This window comes from Pagrus pagrus (genome assembly GCF_965226575.1).
Source record: "Pagrus pagrus genome assembly, chromosome: 20".
NCBI classification, from domain to species: domain Eukaryota; kingdom Metazoa; phylum Chordata; class Actinopteri; order Spariformes; family Sparidae; genus Pagrus; species Pagrus pagrus.
Window position 1 is genome coordinate 3,088,755 of NC_140207.1, and position 18,666 is coordinate 3,107,420.

At 41.4% G+C, this 18,666-nt stretch overlaps 1 protein-coding gene across 8 annotated transcripts in view; it reads right to left on the reverse strand.

The window, feature by feature from the left end:
* LOC311249884 (protein NLRC3-like) overlaps nucleotides 1–18,666 on the reverse strand; it is a 37,719-nt gene that overhangs the window by 1,284 nt on the left and 17,769 nt on the right. For 3 of the 8 annotated variants that reach the window (XM_084341254.1, XM_084341252.1, XM_084341253.1), the window contains 6 exons: nucleotides 18,289–18,462; nucleotides 16,779–16,952; nucleotides 12,229–12,402; nucleotides 11,395–11,568; nucleotides 1,354–1,527; nucleotides 481–654 (listed from right to left, as the gene is read on the reverse strand). In XM_084341254.1, the coding sequence (XP_084197380.1) occupies nucleotides 481–654; nucleotides 1,354–1,527; nucleotides 11,395–11,568; nucleotides 12,229–12,402; nucleotides 16,779–16,952; nucleotides 18,289–18,462 (1,044 nt within the window). Of the gene's footprint in view, nucleotides 1–480; nucleotides 655–1,353; nucleotides 1,528–11,394; nucleotides 11,569–11,792; nucleotides 11,827–12,228; nucleotides 12,403–16,778; nucleotides 16,953–18,288; nucleotides 18,463–18,666 lie in introns of those variants that run through there. The other 5 variants (XM_084341255.1, XM_084341256.1, XM_084341258.1 and 2 more) reach the window with 5 other exon arrangements.

Below are 18,666 nucleotides of genomic sequence, written 5' to 3' on the forward strand. Positions count from 1 at the left end.
CGTATACAGACCACATGGTTACTAAATGTAATGATGGTTCTCTGAAATAAGAGCCAGTGATTTGCAGGCTTCAGTCAGACTGATCTGAGAGCTGTGACAAAGATGAACTGATCAGTTGTTCAGTGTTGAAATGAGAGAACAAACACTTTGAGATCAGATTTGATGCTCCGACAGTTTGATGAATGAGGACACTGTCTCTACACATCCTGTGATGCTGTCAGCTGTGATCCAGCTTTATTTCCTGTAGACATGAACACAACAACAACAGTCGTCTTCACATCAACTCAAACACACCATCACAACAAGCTTCTGATCTGATTGGCTGACTGCTCTCTCTCTCTGTCCAATCATGAAGCCTGTCACCGTTCTCCTCTCACAGCTTCACTGAGGAAAGCAGGAAATACTGGATCTTTACTTCGATACTGTGTTTAGTACAATACTGCTGAAACCAGCATGAACTGACTCCAACCCTCTACTGACCTCAGAGTCTCCAGTCTACAGCGTGGACTCTTCTTCAGATCACACAGCAGCTTCAAGTCTGAATACTGCAGGTTGTTCTGCCTCAGCTCCAGCTCTCTCAGATGGGAGGGGTTGGACTTCAGAGCTGAGGCCAGAGAAGCACAGCTGATCTCTGACAAACTGCACCAACTCAATCTGAATAAAGAATAAATGATGTAAGTTCAGAAGACAATGTTCCTGCTTGAAATCATTCAGTGATTAATAATCTGTTCAAAAAGAAAATGAGAAAATGGAAACTCCAAACATCTGAACCCAACAGGACGCAGGTTAAAACCTCTAAAATACAAAAGGTGACAAAGAGCTCTCATTAATATTAATGACAATGTGCTGCTACTTCAGTAAAGACGTGGTGACTTCACCTCTTAAACTCTGCAGCTGCACCAGTGGCTCCATCTATACAAACTCATGTTGTGAAGCCAAACAAATAAAAACTCACAGAAACTGATTTTAGATTCAATTCAACATCACAAAGTTTCCAAAGATGCAAATATGTCAGGATGAATTCTGGGGAAGAGTAAACAAAAGACATCTACTGTGTTTTTATTCATTTTAATTTAGGAAAAGTGGAGTCAGAAGATCAAATCATCTCCAGTTTAAACTATTCAGTCAGTATAAGCATCATGTAGCTTCATAAATCTATCATTATCATTGATTTAAGCAAACATGACATCCAGTGTAGATTTTTCTTGTTATATGAAGGTTTTAAATGTGCAGCTCAACATTAAGATACTCAGTGAGGATCAGTATAATATCAGCCTCATGTCTGCAGTTTAGTGTCACCACAACTTTCACATCATCTTTATCTGAGCACAGAAGTAAAAAATGTTGTCTGACCTCAGAGTCTCCAGTCGACAGTGTGGACTCTGCAGAAAATCACACAGCAGCTTCACTCCTGAATCCTTCACGTTGTTGTCATTCATCTGCAGCTCTCTCAGATGGGAGGGGTTGGACTTCAGAGCTGAGGCCAGAGAAGCACAGCTGATCTCTGACAAACTGCAGCTCCACACTCTGAATACAGAATAAATGATGTAAGTTTAGAAGACAATGTTCCTGCTTGAAATCATTCAGTGATTAATAATCCGTTCAAAAAGAAAATGAGAAAATGGAAACTCCAAACATCTGAACCCAACAGGACGCAGGTTAAAACCTCTAAAATACAAAAGGTGACAAAGAGCTCTCATTAATATTAATGACAACGTGCTGCTACTTCAATAAAGACGTGGTGACTTCACCTCTTAAACTCTGCAGCTCCACCAGTGGCTCCATCTATACAAACTCATGTTGTGAAGCCAAACAAATAAAAACTCACAAAAACTGGTTTTAGATTCAATTCAAGATCACAAAGTTTCCAAAGATGCAAATATGTCAGGATGAATTTTTTGGGAAATGTGTACAAAAGTTATTTTTATTCTGGCTGTAGGGGAGTGATACAAGTCCTTTAAAAACAGAATTACTCAGGTTCCTCAGTGGTGTTGCCCAGGTGTTGTTGATAAATGGAGGAGCAAACAGTTTTCGACTGTGCTCGAGCAATTTTTTTTTATGTGAATAAGTGATAAGTATGTGGCTTCAATAAGAAATTAAATCTCGATTATTATTTCAAACGCAATTGCTCGAATACACGTCAAAACAAAACAATCAGCATCCAGTAGTGAACCGAGGAAAGGATTAGTCACTGCATTTAGGTCGAAAACTGCTTTGTTTGGAAGAAGAAAACCCGGACTCGTTGCATCGTAATTCAGCGAGCCGGTAAAGTGAACGCTGCTCGGCTACTGGAACCGCCGGGACACCGCGCGTCGGGCGTCGGAGCGGGCTACTGGAGCTGCGCGTCGGACGTCAATGCCGGCCAACGCACCATTGGGGTATGTGGTTCAGCGCTGATCTCTATTAACGCAACACTAGGTAGTTTTTCGACCTTAAAACAATATTTCTAAACTCAGTTAAGCGGTGGAATAACGGTTAATGGGATGAATGATGACGCCTCTGCAGCCTGAGGGGGGTCGCGCCGGCAGAAACCGCAAACTTCCCTGAGCGGGTCGCTACATACCTGACGTAAAGAAGTCTGGCGCGACCTGCTTTACGACACGTTTATTCGTCGGTGGATTTAGCCAGCAGCTACTTGGATTCTTTGTAAACCAACGTCGTGGCCGAGCCAGCTACAAAAGCCAAGAAGGTATTGTCTGAGGAGGCGAAGAAAAGAAAAAGAGAAAGTGATATAACATGAGCCGGACACGGATAAATACTGGACCAGCTTACACTCGGTGGAGCGAGCTGAAAGAACTGATGGCGACCGAGCCTCGATGCTACTGGATTTGTAAGTCATGCATTACATATATACGTATTTATTATGTTACCGACTTTTACTTTGAGTTGATTTGTTGTTATGTGGTGTTCATTGGGGCTCTATCTGTCCACAGTTTATAACCGTAATAAAGCCGGGAGGTAACGTTAGCATGCTACTTACTGTTGTCATCATACTTAGTTGGTTGTAGTTATTACACCGAACACAACGTCAACTTGCGATTGTATTCAGTAACTTCCGAAAACGTAGTTATATTTTCAGACGTTACTAAACACATTCAAGCCCAAGCGTCGTGTTTTGGAAGTAACTTAGTCGGTGCAATCACTACAACCAACTCGGTATGAGAATAACTCTAGCATGCTAATGTGCTGTGTAGCCTATATGCTAACAAACTACCAACTGCTATCTCTGAATCTAGCTTGTTGTTGGCACTGGTTGAGGTTTTTTCAGACGATTTCGTGATTCGCCGGCTCAGTCAACAAATTCATGTGTATTCATTTTCCCCAGGGATGCTCGTACAGCGACAGTATTTACGACACTAGTAACAGATAATTGCGCTTCTCAACCAGCCGGGGGTAGTAATGAGTCCAAACTACCTAGTGTTGCTTTAATGGCCATTTTAAATAGTGTGTGCACACATAACGGTACAATATGCGTAAATCCAATGCATTGGTAGCGGAGTTGCAGCTGCCTTGAATAAACTTTGTGCGTCAGGGCGTGCGGTTTTGTGCTGATACAAAGTAGCCTACTGATTTTGCATGCCAATAAATAAAGCGTTGACTTTTGGCCAACATGGCAGAAGAGGAGAAACCGGACAGACATTCTGGGAGTGAGACTGGCTTTAATGTGGGTGGGGAGGTAAAAACCCAAACTGAGAAAAGGAAAAAGCGTGAGGTGAAATTAACAGCCAAAGCTTTATTGGAAGAAGAAAGAAAGGCTAAAATAAATAAACTGTCCAAACTAAAACAAACTATTGTTGTATTGATGGGTCATAAAGAACATGTAAATGAGGTTAAAGGTGAATTCAACAAGTTTGTGGGTTTGTCTGAAGAAATGCACCAAGTGCACAAGGTTTTGCTGGGTCTATTGCCTGATGATGATGCAACCAAGCATGATATATGGTTTCGCGCTAGATTGTTGAATGTCCACGATTTTATTGCTGGTATAGTGAAGTGGTTGGCTGAAATTCAATGTTGCCCAGCCTCTGTGGTTAATGACACTGAGGAAACCGAGGAACAGGTTCAAAGTGAAACTGCAGTTGACAATCATCGAGAAAAAAGTGAAACCCCAGCTGTGGGCAACAAGGAAACAGAAATTAAAGCTGCAGCCCATGATCAAGAGGATGATGATGAAAATAAAAATGGAGTGGAGTCTCGAAATAAAGCTGCTGCTGGTGGTAATGAGGAGGAGGAGATCCAGATTGAACCTCATGATAGCATTTCAAATGTTGCTTCAAGTTCCTCCTCTAGCAGCAAATCCTCTGCAGCTTCTGAACGAATAAGCGGAGGCGCAAAGGGCTGGACTCTTGGCTCATGCTGCTGCTTTAAAGGATAAACATTCTCTGGAGGACCAGGAACATCTGTTAAAGAGACAAAAAGAACAGCTTCAGTTGCACACCGAGATAGCAGTCACTAGTGCTAAGCTGGTGGTGCTACAGTCCAGTGGCAGCAGTAGAGGCAGCAGTGCATCGAAGCACTCTGATGGCATGGAGTCTTATTTCCGCAAAGGGGCTAAGCCTAAAACCAGCCCTGTCTTTCTCAATCCACATGCTTCACAATTTGTGCCCCAGCCCTTGCAGCAGCACGCGTCTCATCATTCACCACAAGGCTATGTTGAGCCGTTGTCAAAAGATGAGGTTGCATTTGATCCAAACACAGCTCACTATAATCAGCAGTTCGACCCCATAGCTTATCCAGGCAACATCATCTCAAAGCCTCTTGTGTCGCAAATAAGCTCACCTGTCATCTCAAGCTCTCTACAGCCTCATTTTGAGTTGCCTAAAAATCCAGCTGTCACAGAAAGCATTCCATCTGTGCCAGGTCGAACTCAATCGGTAGGAGACCTCTACATTGTGTTGCAACAACAAAATGATATAACGGCTCTTCTTGTTCAAATGCAAACATCGCAGTTACTGCCACACCGGGAAATTCCAACTTATGATGGAGATCCTCTGCTGTTCAATTCATTTATAAGGGCATTTGAGCACTGTGTGGAGGCAAAGACCAAGTGTAAGGGAGACTGTCTGTACTACCTTGAGCAGTACACAAGGGGGCAGCCAAGGGACATTGTTTGCAACTGCCTTCACATGACTGCTGAAAAGGGATACACTGTTGCCAAGCAGCTGCTTAAGTATCATTTTGGGAATGAATTTAACAAAACAGCAGCCTACATGGAAAACGTTACTGGCTGGCCAAGTATCAAGTCTGAGGATACCAAAGCACTGAAATCTTATGGACTCTTCCTTCGTGAATGCTGCAATGCTATGGAGGAGTTACGTTATTTAGAAGAGCTAAGCATGCCAGCTAATATGAGAATTCTGATTCAGAAGTTACCATATAAACTGGAGAAAATGGAGAACAAGGTCAAGTGAAATTTGTGAGAGAACTGGTCAAAGAGCATGTTTCCCAAACATTGTTAATTTCATTGAGTGGCAGATCAGAGTTATCTCAGATCCAGTCTTCGGTGATATACAGGACACACCACCTGTTAAAGGAATAACAAGGCCAAGTAAGTCTCAAATGAAACCACAATTTAAAAGAAATAGCTTTGCAACTTGTGTTTCCATTAATGATAAATGCAAAGCAAGTGCTCATAATAATGGGGAAACTCTCCAAGACAAGATGTCTCCAAGACAAACTCTCCTTCTTGTTTGTATTGTGCACGTAATGGTCATGTATTGGAACAATGTTATCAACTGGGTAAAAAATCACACAGAGAAAAATTAGACTTTCTAAAGGAGAAAGGTCTATGTTTTGGCTGCCTGAACACAGGACACTAAAGCAGGAGTTGTGAAAAGCGCATCACTTGCAAACACTGCAGCCAAATGCATCCCAGTATTCTGCACATTGGGCAAAAGGAAAGGGTGAATCAGAAGGATACAGAGCAGCTGAAGAGGTCCCCTGAAAGCTGCACGACTTCCTCAACTTGTGGTCACACAGGAGCTGGCCACCGTAATAGTATTCTTCCCATCTTGCCTGTAAATTGAAGAGTTCAAAAGGAAATAAGGTTACTGAAACATATGCCTTCCTGGCTCCAGGAAACACAGGTACTCCTTCATGGGTTGAACACCCAAGGACGAAAGGCCAGGATTCATCTTTGCACCATGGGTCATGATAAAACAGTAACAAGTTCCATTGTTTAAGGCCTGGAGATTTCAGACTTATCTGGCAAACATTTCTATCAGCTTCCCAGTGTGTTTACTCAAAAGGAGATGCCAGTCTCCACAGACAACATCATCAGTGAAGAGGAGCTGATCAAATGGCCCTATCTTAAAGAGCTTAAAATCCCTCACATAAATTCTGATGTTGATCTGCTAATTGGCACCAATGCATCCAAGCTGATGGAACCGTGGGAGGTGGTTAATAGTTGGGGTGAAGGGCCCTATGCCATCAGAACCTTACTGGGGTGGGTAATAAATGGTTCAGTACACGGATATGGTGATAGTGAGAGTGGTTACCCTTCAGTTCATGCCAACAGAACTGTAGTTGACAGAATAGAGGAACTGTTGACTAGCCAATACAACTACGACTTCATTGAAAAATCCTTTACAGAACAAGAGGAAATGTCAAGAGGGGAAAAGAAGTTTGTAGAAATAATGGAGGGCTCTGCTCGGCTTGAGGACGGACACTACAGGTTCCAACTACTAGGGAAAGACGTCTCATTGCCAAACAACCTCACCATTGCTCTGCAGCGTGTCCGTGGTCTGAGGAGGAAGCTTCAAAGAAATGCAAGCTTTCATGAGGAGTATACCAACTTTATTTCTGATGCCATAAACAATGATTACGCCGAACAAGTGCTGCAGCACCAGTTGGAGGCGACAAAGGGTAAAGTATGGTATATACCGATCATGGCGTATACCATCCACGAAAACATAAGCTACGGGTCGTGTTTGATTGTGGAGCAGAATATAATGGGGTCGCACTCAACAGTCAGCTTTTGCAAGGCCCAAACCTGACCAGCTCTTTGGTAGGGGTCCTGATGAGGTTTCGGCAGGATCGTGTGGCACTAATGGCAGACATAAAGGCCATGTTCCACCAAGTAAAGGTGGCAAAGGAACATGTGGACTTCCTGCAGTTTGTGTGGTGGCCTCAAGGTAATCTGGAGAAAGATCTCGTAGAATACCGTATGACTGTCCATTTATTTGGAGCAGTTTCCTCTCCCAGTTGCGCCTGTTATGCTCTTAGGAAGACTACTGAAGACAACCAGGCCAGCTTTTCACCAGCTGTGGTCGAGACGGTCGACAGGAATTTCTATATGGATGATCTCCTGAAGAGTCTGCCCTCTAAAGAGGATGCTGTCACCATGGCTCTCATAGCCATGTGCAGCAAAGGAGGATTCACTCTAATCCAGTGGATCAGCAACAGCCAAGAAGTTCTTCAGTGCATCCCAGAGGAGCTCAGATCCAAAACCCTGTGTGAGCTGGACCTAGACAGAGATAATCTGCCTGTGGACAGGGCTCTGGGTTTGCAGTGGTGTATTGAGACAGACAGTTCCAAGTTCGAACTAAAACTCAAGGAGAAGCCTTCCACCAAACAAGGTATGTTGTCCATGATCAGCTCCAACTATGATCCATTAAGATTCCTAGCACCTCTCATACTCCCTGCCAATCTGCTGTTACAAGACCTATGCAGGATGAAATGTGATTGGGACGATCCCATACCTTCAGCTTTTCAAGAAAGGTGGAACAAGTGGCTGACAGATCTGGAAAAGGTGGCAGATTTTCAAGTCAATGGTTTGCGCTGAATAAGAAATGAGGACCAGAGGTTTCAAACCTTTGTTGCAAACAGGATAGCTACCATCAGGGATAACACGGAAGTTGATCAATGGAGATACATTCCAACAGCTTTAAATCCCGCTGATGATGCTTCTCGTGGATTAAAGGCAGAAAGCCTTTTGAAACAAAGATGGATGGAAAGCCTGGAGTTTCTATGGGATCCTGAAGAAAAGTAGCCAAAATCGCCTATGGATTTCAATATGACTGCTGATGACCCAGAGGTAAAAGGGAACCTCAGGATCAATGCAACAGTTGTCAGCACCAATACCACTTCTCAGCTGATAACCTTTTTCTCAGACTGGCAAAGGTTAAAGGTTGCAGTTGCTTGGATCATCAAGCTGAAAGGAGCTCTGCTGAAGCTGAGTAAAAAGAGGAAGGAGTTGCGGCTTCTGCGTATAGGGGGACGGCTGAGCAAGGCAGCTATCCTTGAGGACATAAAACATCCCCTCATCCTATCAAAGGACCAGCACATCTCTCACCTTATCCTCCGTCATTTCCATTTACAGCTTGGTCATGGAGGCAGAAATCACGTCCTTTCCACTGCGAGGAGAAAGTTCTGGATCACGAGTGGTGTTTCTGCAGCAAGGAAGGTCATAGCAAGATGCCTGTTCTGCAAGCTTTATGGAGGAAAGATGGGTGAACAAAAAATGGCTGACTTACCCGAGGAGAGAGTGGTTCCTGATCTACCGCCATTCACTAATGTCGGCGTAGATTATTTTGGGCCAGTGGATGTGAAAAGAGGGCGTAACACTGTAAAAAGGTATGGCGTTGTGTTCACTTGAATGACAAGTAGGGTCGTGCACCTGGAAGTGGCTTACTCTCTAGATACTGACTCATGTATCAACGCATTGAGAAGATTCATCTCTCGAAGAGGACAAGTTTCACACAAGATCAGATAATGGCACCAATTTTGTGGGAGCAGAGAGAGAGCTACGAGAAGCCTTGGCTGCTTTAAATCATAGCAAAATTGAAAAGGCCTTATCACAGAGAGGAATTAAGTGGAGTTTTAAACCACCATCTGGATCACACCCCGGTGGCACCTGGGAGCATCTCATACGAATGATCAGAAAGGTTCTGAGTTCTGTGCTTCGTCAACAAACATTAGATGATGAAGGATTTCATACTGTGTTATGTGAAGCAGAGGCAATGCTCAATGATCGCCCCATCACAAAACTATCAGAGGACCCCAGCGACCTTGAAGCCTTAACACCAAACCACTTACTACTCATGAAATGAAAACCAATTCTTCCACCAGGACTTTTTGACAAGACAGATCTGTACACCAGGAGACAGTGGAAACAGGTTCAATACATCTCCGACCTCTTTTAGAAAAGGTGGATCCGAGAGTATTTACCATTACTGCAAGAGCGTCAAAAATGGACAAAGAAAAAAGGAGTTTACTGCCTGGAGATGTTGTCATGGTGATGGACATCTTTTCTCAACATCATTTACCGACTATTTCTGGCTGTCAATGGACGTCCAGATCATGGCCTGGCCCCACGTACATGATATCAACCTGTTTTGGACGTCCACAGACGTTGCCTGCTCAGTGGGTAACATCTGAACAGAGAGGGGAAGCCTCCAGGTGGAGCGTCCCTCCAGCTATCAAAACACACAAGGGAAATATTGAAAATATTTTAAATATCAGAGGGCTTTAATTTTGAAATTCCACATCAGAACTTCCTGATATTATCTGAGTGACACTCTGAGCTGGAGTACTATCATTCTGAAGTAAAATTAGACTGTGGAAACAGGTAGTTTTCTTTTAACCTGAATTCATATGGAAATATTGAAAATATTTGACTATTAAGTGGGCTTTAATTTTGAAATTCCTCATCAGAAGCTCCTGATAGTGTTTATTTTTACGTTTGACTAATTATTCACACAATTGAAATGCCATGGCCTGCATCTTCTCAGGCTTCAATGTGATCAGAATTACGATGGTGAAATTAATTCAGTAAATAATCAATGAATGAATTCCTTAAATGCTCAATTAATTAACTACCTAATCAATCAATTAACAGACTGACTGACTGAATAAATGTGAAATTGCGTTCATAGGTCGGTACTTTTATTTTGAATTCTGTTCTTGCACTGCATTACCGTGATATCTACTATACAGGCACCACAAAATAACTGGGGGCTAGTTTGACCGTGGTTTTTGGAGGGGAGGCGGGCTTGACTGCAGTCGGGTCTCCCAGGAGAGCTCCTCCAGTCTCCCGCGGGCTGTCTCATCTGCGCTAGCCTGGTGTGTGCCGACAGGTGTTGAGCCCTCGGTGGTTTGTTCATCAGGTGTTAAAATCCCCTTCCTCCACATGTCCTTGGACGCCTCTTTTGTGTTGTTGTATGTTGTGGGTCCTTCTTCAGAAAAGACTCAGACTTTTGCAGCGCTGGTGTCTGGAACCTGAGTCCCTTTCCTTTAGCACCTTCCTCAGTGGTGCATATTCCTTTCTTTTCTTCATAATTTCTACCAGGTAATCGTGGTTGAAATAAACTCTGTTTCCGTTGAGGTGTTCCTCTTTCTTTCTCCATGCGGTGTTCAGCACCAGTTCCTTGGTTCTGTAGGTGAGGAAGCACACCATCATGGATCTCGGGGTGGCTTTGGTCCGAGTGATCTGTGACAGCATTGTATTTTAAAGTCCATGTCAGGGAGCGATAACTCACATGCATTGTCCCCCTCCTCCCCCTCGGGGATCCCAAAGATGGAGGTTATTTCTGCGGGAGCTGCTTCTAAGTCTATCAGTTTGGACCGGACGCGCTCTTGTTCATGCAGAGTTTGTAGAAGCTCGTCTTCAGCATTAGTCTTCCACTCTTCCACCTCGGCCACTCGGTTCTCCACTTCATCCATTCTGGCCTCCGTATTTTTCAGCTCTGCCCCGATCTCACTCAGCTTCTGGTTAACTTCTTCTTTAAAGTTCCCAAACTCTTCCTTCATGTCTTGTTTAATTGTCTCGCAGAAACAGTCTAGTTCCTTCTTCATGTCCTTGTGTCCTGTCTTTATTTCAGCGTGGATAGCGCTGATGCTGGCACGCAGAGCACACATGTCCACATGCTGCTAGCTTCACTTGTGCCGACAGCTTCATCAGCGTCTCTGGTCGCCATTTCTTCGTTTGTCGTTCTGTCCTGATTTTCTGTGGTCTTAGCCTTCCTTAGTTTATACTTCCTCACATCATTTATGATCGAATTGGTGTGTAAAATAAGAACCGGACCCTTCTGGGAGCTCTCAGATTATGATACCAGCAGTCTGGCCGCCATAACCGGAAGTCTCACATCTACTGTGGTTTTTTATTTATTTTAATTTTCTTAAGGAAAAGTGGAGTCAGAAGATCAAATCATCTCCAGTTTAAACTATTCAGTCAGTATAAGCATCATATAGCTTCATAAATCTATCATTATCATTGATTTAAAAAACATGACATCCAGTGTAGATTTTTCTTGTTATATGAAGGTTTTAAATGTGCAGCTCAACATTAAGATACTCAGTGAGGACCAGTATAATATCAGCCTCATGTCTGCAGTTTAGTGTCACCACAACTTTCACATCATCTTAATCTGAGCACAGAAGTAAAAAATGTTGTCTGACCTCAGAGTCTCCAGTCTACAGTGTGGACTCTGCAGAAAATCACACAGCAGCTTCACTCCTGAATCCTGCAGGTTGTTTTCACTCAGGTACAGCTCTCTCAGATGGGAGGGGTTGGACTTCAGAGCTGAGGCCAGAGAAGCACAGCTGATCTCTGACAAACTGCAGTTCCTCAATCTGAATAAAGAATAAATTATGTAAGTTTAGAAGACAATGTTCCCGCTTGAAATCATTCAGTGATTAATAATCTGTTCAAAAAGAAAATGAGAAAATGGAAACTCCAAACTTCTAAAACCAACAGGACGCAGGTTAAAACCTCTAAAATACAAAAGGTGACAAAGAGCTCTCATTAATATTAATGACAACGTGCTGCTACTTCAATAAAGATGTCGTGACTTCACCTCTTAAACTCTGCAGCTCCACCAGTGGCTCCATCTATACAAACTCATGTTGTGAAGCAAAACAAATAAAAACTCACAAAAAATTATTTTAGATCCAATTCAAGATCACAAAGTTTCATGGTTTGACATCTACTGTGTTTTTTATTTATTTTAATTATTTTAGGAAAAGTGAAGTCAGAAGATCAAATCATCTTCAGTTTAAACTATTCAGTCAGTATAAGCATCATATAGCTTCATAAATCTATCACTATCATTGATTAAAAACATGACATGCAGTGTAGATTTTTCTTGTTATATGAAGGTTTTAAATGTGCAGCTCAACATTAAGATACTCAGTGAGGATCAGTATAATATCAGCCTTATGTCTGCAGTTTAGTGTCACCACAATTTTCACATCATCTTAATCTGAGCACAGAAGTAAAACATGTTGTCTGACCCCAGAGTCTCCAGTCTACAGTGTGGACTCTGCAGAAAATCACACAGCAGCTTCACTCCTGAATCCTGCAGCTTGTTGTTAGTCAGCTGCAGCTCTCTCAGATGGGAGGGGTTGGACTTCAGAGCTGAGGCCAGAGAAGCACAGCTGATCTTTGACAAACTGCAGCTCCACAATCTGAATAAAGAATAAATGATGTAAGTTTAGAAGACAATATTCCTGCTTGAAATCATTCAGTGATTAATAATCTGTTCAAAAAGAAAATGGAAACTCCAAACATCTGAACCCAATAGGATGCAGGTTAAAACCTCTAAAATACAAAAGGTGACACCTCTTAAACTCTGCAGCTCCACCAGTGGCTCCATCTATACAAACTCATGTTGTGAAGCCAAACAAATAAACACTCACAAAATTCAAGATCACAAAGTTTCCAAAGATGCAAATATGTCAGGATGAATTTTTTGGGAAATGTGAACAAAAGTTATTTTTATTCTGGCTGTAGGGGAGTGATTTAAGTTCTTTAAAAATAGAATTACTGAGCTGTTAAAGCCAAATCTTTGCAGTGTTAAACATAAATATTCCCAGCCAACAGAATCAAATGTCTTTTCGCGTCGAGGCTGAGAACAATAGATTTATCTTTAGTTGTGCTCATATGATCCATTAAGTGTAAAGCCCGTCTTACATTATCTTGTGTCTGTCTGTTCTTGATGAACCCTGTTTGGTCATCATCTATTATGTCAGGAAGTATGTTCTCAAGTCTTTTTGCAATTATTGAGGCGTATAGTCTGTAGTCTAAATGTTATATTGATACGGGTCTGTACCAACTACACTCAGATTTATCTTTACCCATCTTTGGGATTATGGAAATTATTGCTCGTCTCCAGGATGTTGGTGTTTCTCCACCTTTAAGCGTAAAATTGAAGCATTTCAATCATACTGGTGTGAGTATCTCTCTGAATGTTTTGTAGCATTCAGCTGGGTATCCATCCGCGCCTGGCATTTTATTTGTTTTGAGTCCTGATATGGCATTATCTAATTCTTGTTTGGTTATCTCACCTGTCAGTACTTTATTCTGTTCGGTTCCAATGGATGGCAGGTCCAATGAGTTCAAAAAATGTGTAATGCTTGCAGAATCTACACTATCCAGTTGTGTGTACGAGCCCTTATAGTCATTTTCAAAGCAGTGTTGTGTTTCTTTTAGCTTGTTACACATTTTGGAAGATTGTTTATCTTTGATTTTATGAATGGACCTTTCATCCTGTTGCCTTCTTGTCCTCCAAGCTAATAGTGTTTTAGCTCTTGGCCCATTGTCATAATACATTTGTTTGGTGGATCTAATGTTCATCTCCTCTTGACTGTCATATATTCTGTTCAAGTTTTGTCTAGTCACTTTTATCTGCTCTAATAATCGGGGGTCGTTACGTTCCATATGTTTAATTTCTTGGTCTTTGAGTTCTTGTAGTAAGTCTTTTATTTGTTTCTGCTTTTCCTTCTTTTTAATAGAAAACCACATTATGAGTTTTCCCCTGATTACTGCTTTGGCTGCATCCCACACGTTACTTGTGGAAACTTCATCATTGTCGTTGTGTTCCAAGTAATCTTTAAATTCTTTGTCAATATGTTTTTTACATGATGGCTCATTTAATAAGCTGGCGTTAAGTCTCCATGTTGTATTTTTAACTTCTGTGTCCAGGTGTAGGGATAGATACACACCCGCATGGTCTGATATGACTTTAATCACTATTTCACAATTCATGACTCTGTCTGTCCCAGTTGAACATGAAAAAGCAGTCGATCCTTGAATGTACGCTGTGAGGACAGGAGCAGAATGTAAACTGTCTTTCTGTCGGGCGCGTTTCCCTCCAAATGTCCATCATACCTGCTTCAAGAAGGAGTTTCTTTACCGCGAGTGTCTCAGGATTTATTCTCTTTGTTGAATTAGTGGAATCAAGAGAGGGTTGTAGTTGTATATTCCAGTCCCCGCCACAGAGGAGAACCCCCATGGTCTCTTCAGCAATTATATCAAATATTATTTTAATAGACATTTTATCATTACCTGGGGGTCTATACACGTTTAGTAGCGTCACTGGTTTATGGTCGATGTTTCCTTTAAAGTATATCATTCTTCTGCATCTGTTATCTGTTTGGAGAGTTGGAAAGTGACTTTGTTTGAGATTAATATTGCTACCCCTCCTGCTTGTCCACGTTTGTAAGATGAATAATAGGGGTTTTTGTTTTTTTTTTAAATTAGTTTTTGAGTTTCAGCAACTTGTACAAACATGTCATACATTTTTCACTTTGTCTTCCGTTTCCCATCCCAGAGCTGCTTAACACATCATCAAAAGAAAAATATTAAGTTAATAAATAAATAAATAAATAAAAATAAGAATAAAAATAAAATAAACAAACAAAAGGGGGGTGTATGGATGTGTGTGCGTGTGTGTGTGTGTGTTCATGAGGGGAATCGGTCCCTTACTGCACCATTATAGCCATGGCAGAGCTCCACCCTTCAATACATATATCTTTTTGAAGTCTCAGAGCATAAGTTATTTGTTCCATCTGGTAAATTTCCCATATCTTCTCAGTCCACATAGTGTATGTTGGTGGGTCAAATTTTATCCATCTTATCGTGATGCATTTGAGTGCTGCTGTTAGCAATATTTGTAGAAGATACCTTTTACCCCTTCCCTCGGTGCCTACTGGAATTACTCCTAGTATAGCAACCTTTGGATCCTTTTTGATATTTTGCTTTAATACTAATTTAATTTAGGACAAGTCCAAAACATATGGGTATGGTTACAAATTTGTGTCCCACAGTTTCTCCAGCATTTGTCTGAGTGTGTGGGCCCCACCTTAGCCACTATTTCTGGTGTCCGAAAGAATCTTGTTATTACCTTCCATCTGAATTCCTGCCATGTATTTGAATTAGTTACTTGATGTGCTTCAGTGCAAATTTCTTCCCACATGCCTCGCTGTATGTCTATATTCATTTCATTTGACCATCTTTCTTTTATCTGTAGTGTGTCATTTGGGTTCATAGCTATAAATATTTGGTAGAGGTGGCCTGTGACTTTTTTATTCCTCTTATCAGTTTGTATTTTTATTAAGAACTCTTCTATTGGTGAGGGCTCCAGGACTTTATTCCATTCTTTATTTAAGGCTGCCATCCTTAAGTAGTTGATGTAGATTAGTGAGGCCACGCTCCGACCATTTTCTGAAACTTGCATCCAGGTGACAGGGTACAAAGTCATTTATAAATCCAATATTTGTTAGTGCTGAAATTGCTTTAGACAACCCAAATGATTTTTTTTTTTTCTCCAGGTCTTCAATGTGTCCGTAGTCCATTCGCTCATTTGGGTTTCCCTTAGGGGGAAGTCTGAAAAAGGCAAGGTCTGTAAGGGCCGCATGCATACGCTTTTCTCAATGTTGAGCCATCGAGTACAGGTAGAGTCTTGCATCCAAACTGTTAGGTTTCAACTGCGCAGCCCAGAAAGAATACCTTAAATTCGGGAGTTTGAGCCCTCCACATGCTTTAGACAACTGGAGTGTTTTTAGTCGAATTCTCGGCCACCTCCCTTGCCATATACATTTTGAAATTAGCCTGTCCAATTCATCAAATGTGGATTTAGGAATATTTAGAGGTAGCATCTGGAATGGGTAGAGAAGCTTAGGTAACACATTCATACGTACACTCTCAATGCGGCCTGACAGAGATAAGGGAAGCACTGACCAAGTTTCCAAATCTCTACTTATATTTTGAATTATGCTTTTGTAATTTACATCATAGAGGTTTTCTAGACATGGGGGGATTTGAATGCCGAGGTATTTGATTCCATCTTTGGGCCACTTGAATCCACTCTGGATTTTGACCACCTGAGGAATTCTGTTACCTAGGTCCGTGGCCATTGTTTTATCCACATTAACTTTGTAACCCAAGAAATACCCAAATGTGCAGATAAGGTCCTTTAAGTGTGGTATTGTTGTTGCAGGTTTAACCAGATATAAAAGCACAATATCCGCATATAAAGATAATTTATGTTGTTCCCTGTTTATCGTCAGCCCCTTTATGTTATCATCATCTCCGATAAGCTGTGCCAATGGTTCGATACTGATATCAAACAGCAAGGGTGACAAGGGGCAACCCTGTCTACAGCCGCATTCTAGGGCAAATCGGTCTGATAGGAACCCATTCACTTTGATGGCAGCTTGTGGATTGGAATATAGTATTTGTATCCACTTTATGAATTTGGGGCCAAATTGGTATCGTTTCAATGTTTGAAATAGATATTGCCAGGACACTCGATCGAACGCCTTCTGAGCGTCTAGGGAAAGTATCATTGCTTCCTCCTCTTTGGCTTTTGGATGTGTCATCAAATTTAGTAATCTTCTGATATTATTCCCGTAGTATCTTCCCGTGATAAACCCGGTCATATCTGATGAATAATGTTTGTAATGATCTTATTAACACATTTTGCCAGAATGAACGTTAATATGCGTCTCTCAACTTTCACATCATCTTAATCTGAGCACAGAAGTAAAAAATGTTGTCTGACCCCAGAGTCTCCAGTCTACAGTGTGGACTCTGCAGAAAATCACACAGTAGCTTCACTCCTGAATCCTGCAGTTTGTTGTAGTACAGCTGCAGCTCTCTCAGATGGGAGGGGTTGGACTTCAGAGCTGAGGCCAGAGAAGCACAGCTGATCTTTGACAAACTGCAGTTCCTCAATCTGAATAAAGAATAAATGATGTAAGTTTAGAAGACAATATTCCTGCTTGAAATCATTCAGTGATTAATAATCTGTTCAAAAAGAAAATGAGAAAATGGAAACTCCAAACATCTGAACCCAACAGGACGCAGGTTAAAACCTCTAAAATACAAAAGGTGACAAAGAGCTCTCATTAATATTAATGACAACGTGCTGCTACTTCAGTAAAGACGTGGTGACTTCACCTCTTAAACTCTGCAGCTCCACCAGTGGCTCCATCTATACAAACTCATGTTGTGAAGCCAAACAAATAAAAACATAAAAAAAACTGATTTTAGATTCAATTCAAGATCACAAAGTTTCCAAAGCTGCAAATATGTCGGGATGAATTCTGGGAAATGTGAACAAAAGTCAAATTATAATATATATATATAAGATGACAATCAAGAGTTGAAGAGGATCACAGTGAATTATCCAGTGTAGATTTTTCTCTTTATATGAATGTTTTAAATGTGCAGCTCAACACTGCTCTGCCACAGTCAATGGATTAAACCACTGTAGAGAAAATAGACTTCATCATTGAGATAGTCAGTGTGGATCAGTGTAATAACAACTTAACATTCAACTCAACATCACAAAGTTTCCAAAGATGCAAATATGTCAGGATGAATTCTGGGGAAGAGTAAACAAAAGACATCTACTGTGTTTTTCATTCATTTTAATTTTTTTTAGGAAAAGTGGAGTCAGAAGATCAAATCATCTCCAGTTTAAACTATTCAGTCAGTATAAGCATCATGTAGCTTCATAAATCTCTGATCCCTCTCAGATGGGAGGGGTTGGACTTCAGAGCTGAGGCCACAGAAGCACAGCTGATCTCTGACAAACTGCAGCTCCTCAATCTGAATAAAGAATAAATGATGTAATAAAGATCTGTTTATATTCCATCAATGTTCAGTTGTTTAATGTGCAGTTCAACATCACTGTGTCCTCATCAATCAGCTGTATCCTAAAATGACTGAGTGACTTTGTTCTTGTGTTGTTGTGGATCATCATGTTGTAATGTCAGCCTTCTACAGACATCATCTAAATGTCACCACATTCATGTCAACACATGCTATCAACATGCTGCTGAACTCTGCACCCTCTTTAACACCTGTCCCAACACTACAGTATCCAGAACCACATGAATCCAATTAGAGTCCAGACTGAATTCTGCTGACAGACTAAAAAAAGAGCTGTTGTGAGTTGTGTTCAGACAAACACAGAAAACAAGAAGAGTAAAGGATATTTAAAAGTTCTGTTGTGGATTTAAATCAGGTAGATAAACACTGCACAAGAGCAAAATACATGAACTGACCTCAAGATCTCCAGTCTACAGTTTGGACTCTTCAGTCCTTCACACAGAAGCTTCACTCCTGAATCACTCAGACTGTTTCTACTCAGGTCCAGCTCTCTCAGATGGGAGGGGTTGGACTTCAGAGCTGAGGCCACGACTTCACAGTCAGTCTCTGAGAGTCCACAACCAGAAAGTCTGTGATGACAGAGAAAATAAAACTGAAGGTCAAATAAAATCTGACACTTTATCTAAAAAACAGACATGAACACATTTGGCTGCAGCTCAGCTGGTCAGTTGTTCAGCCTGAGCTGGTCAGTCATTAATCACAAGGTTTGTGGTTTGAAGCCTGAGCTCCTCCTGTCCACATGTCAAAGTGTCCTTGAGCAAACTAATGATCCC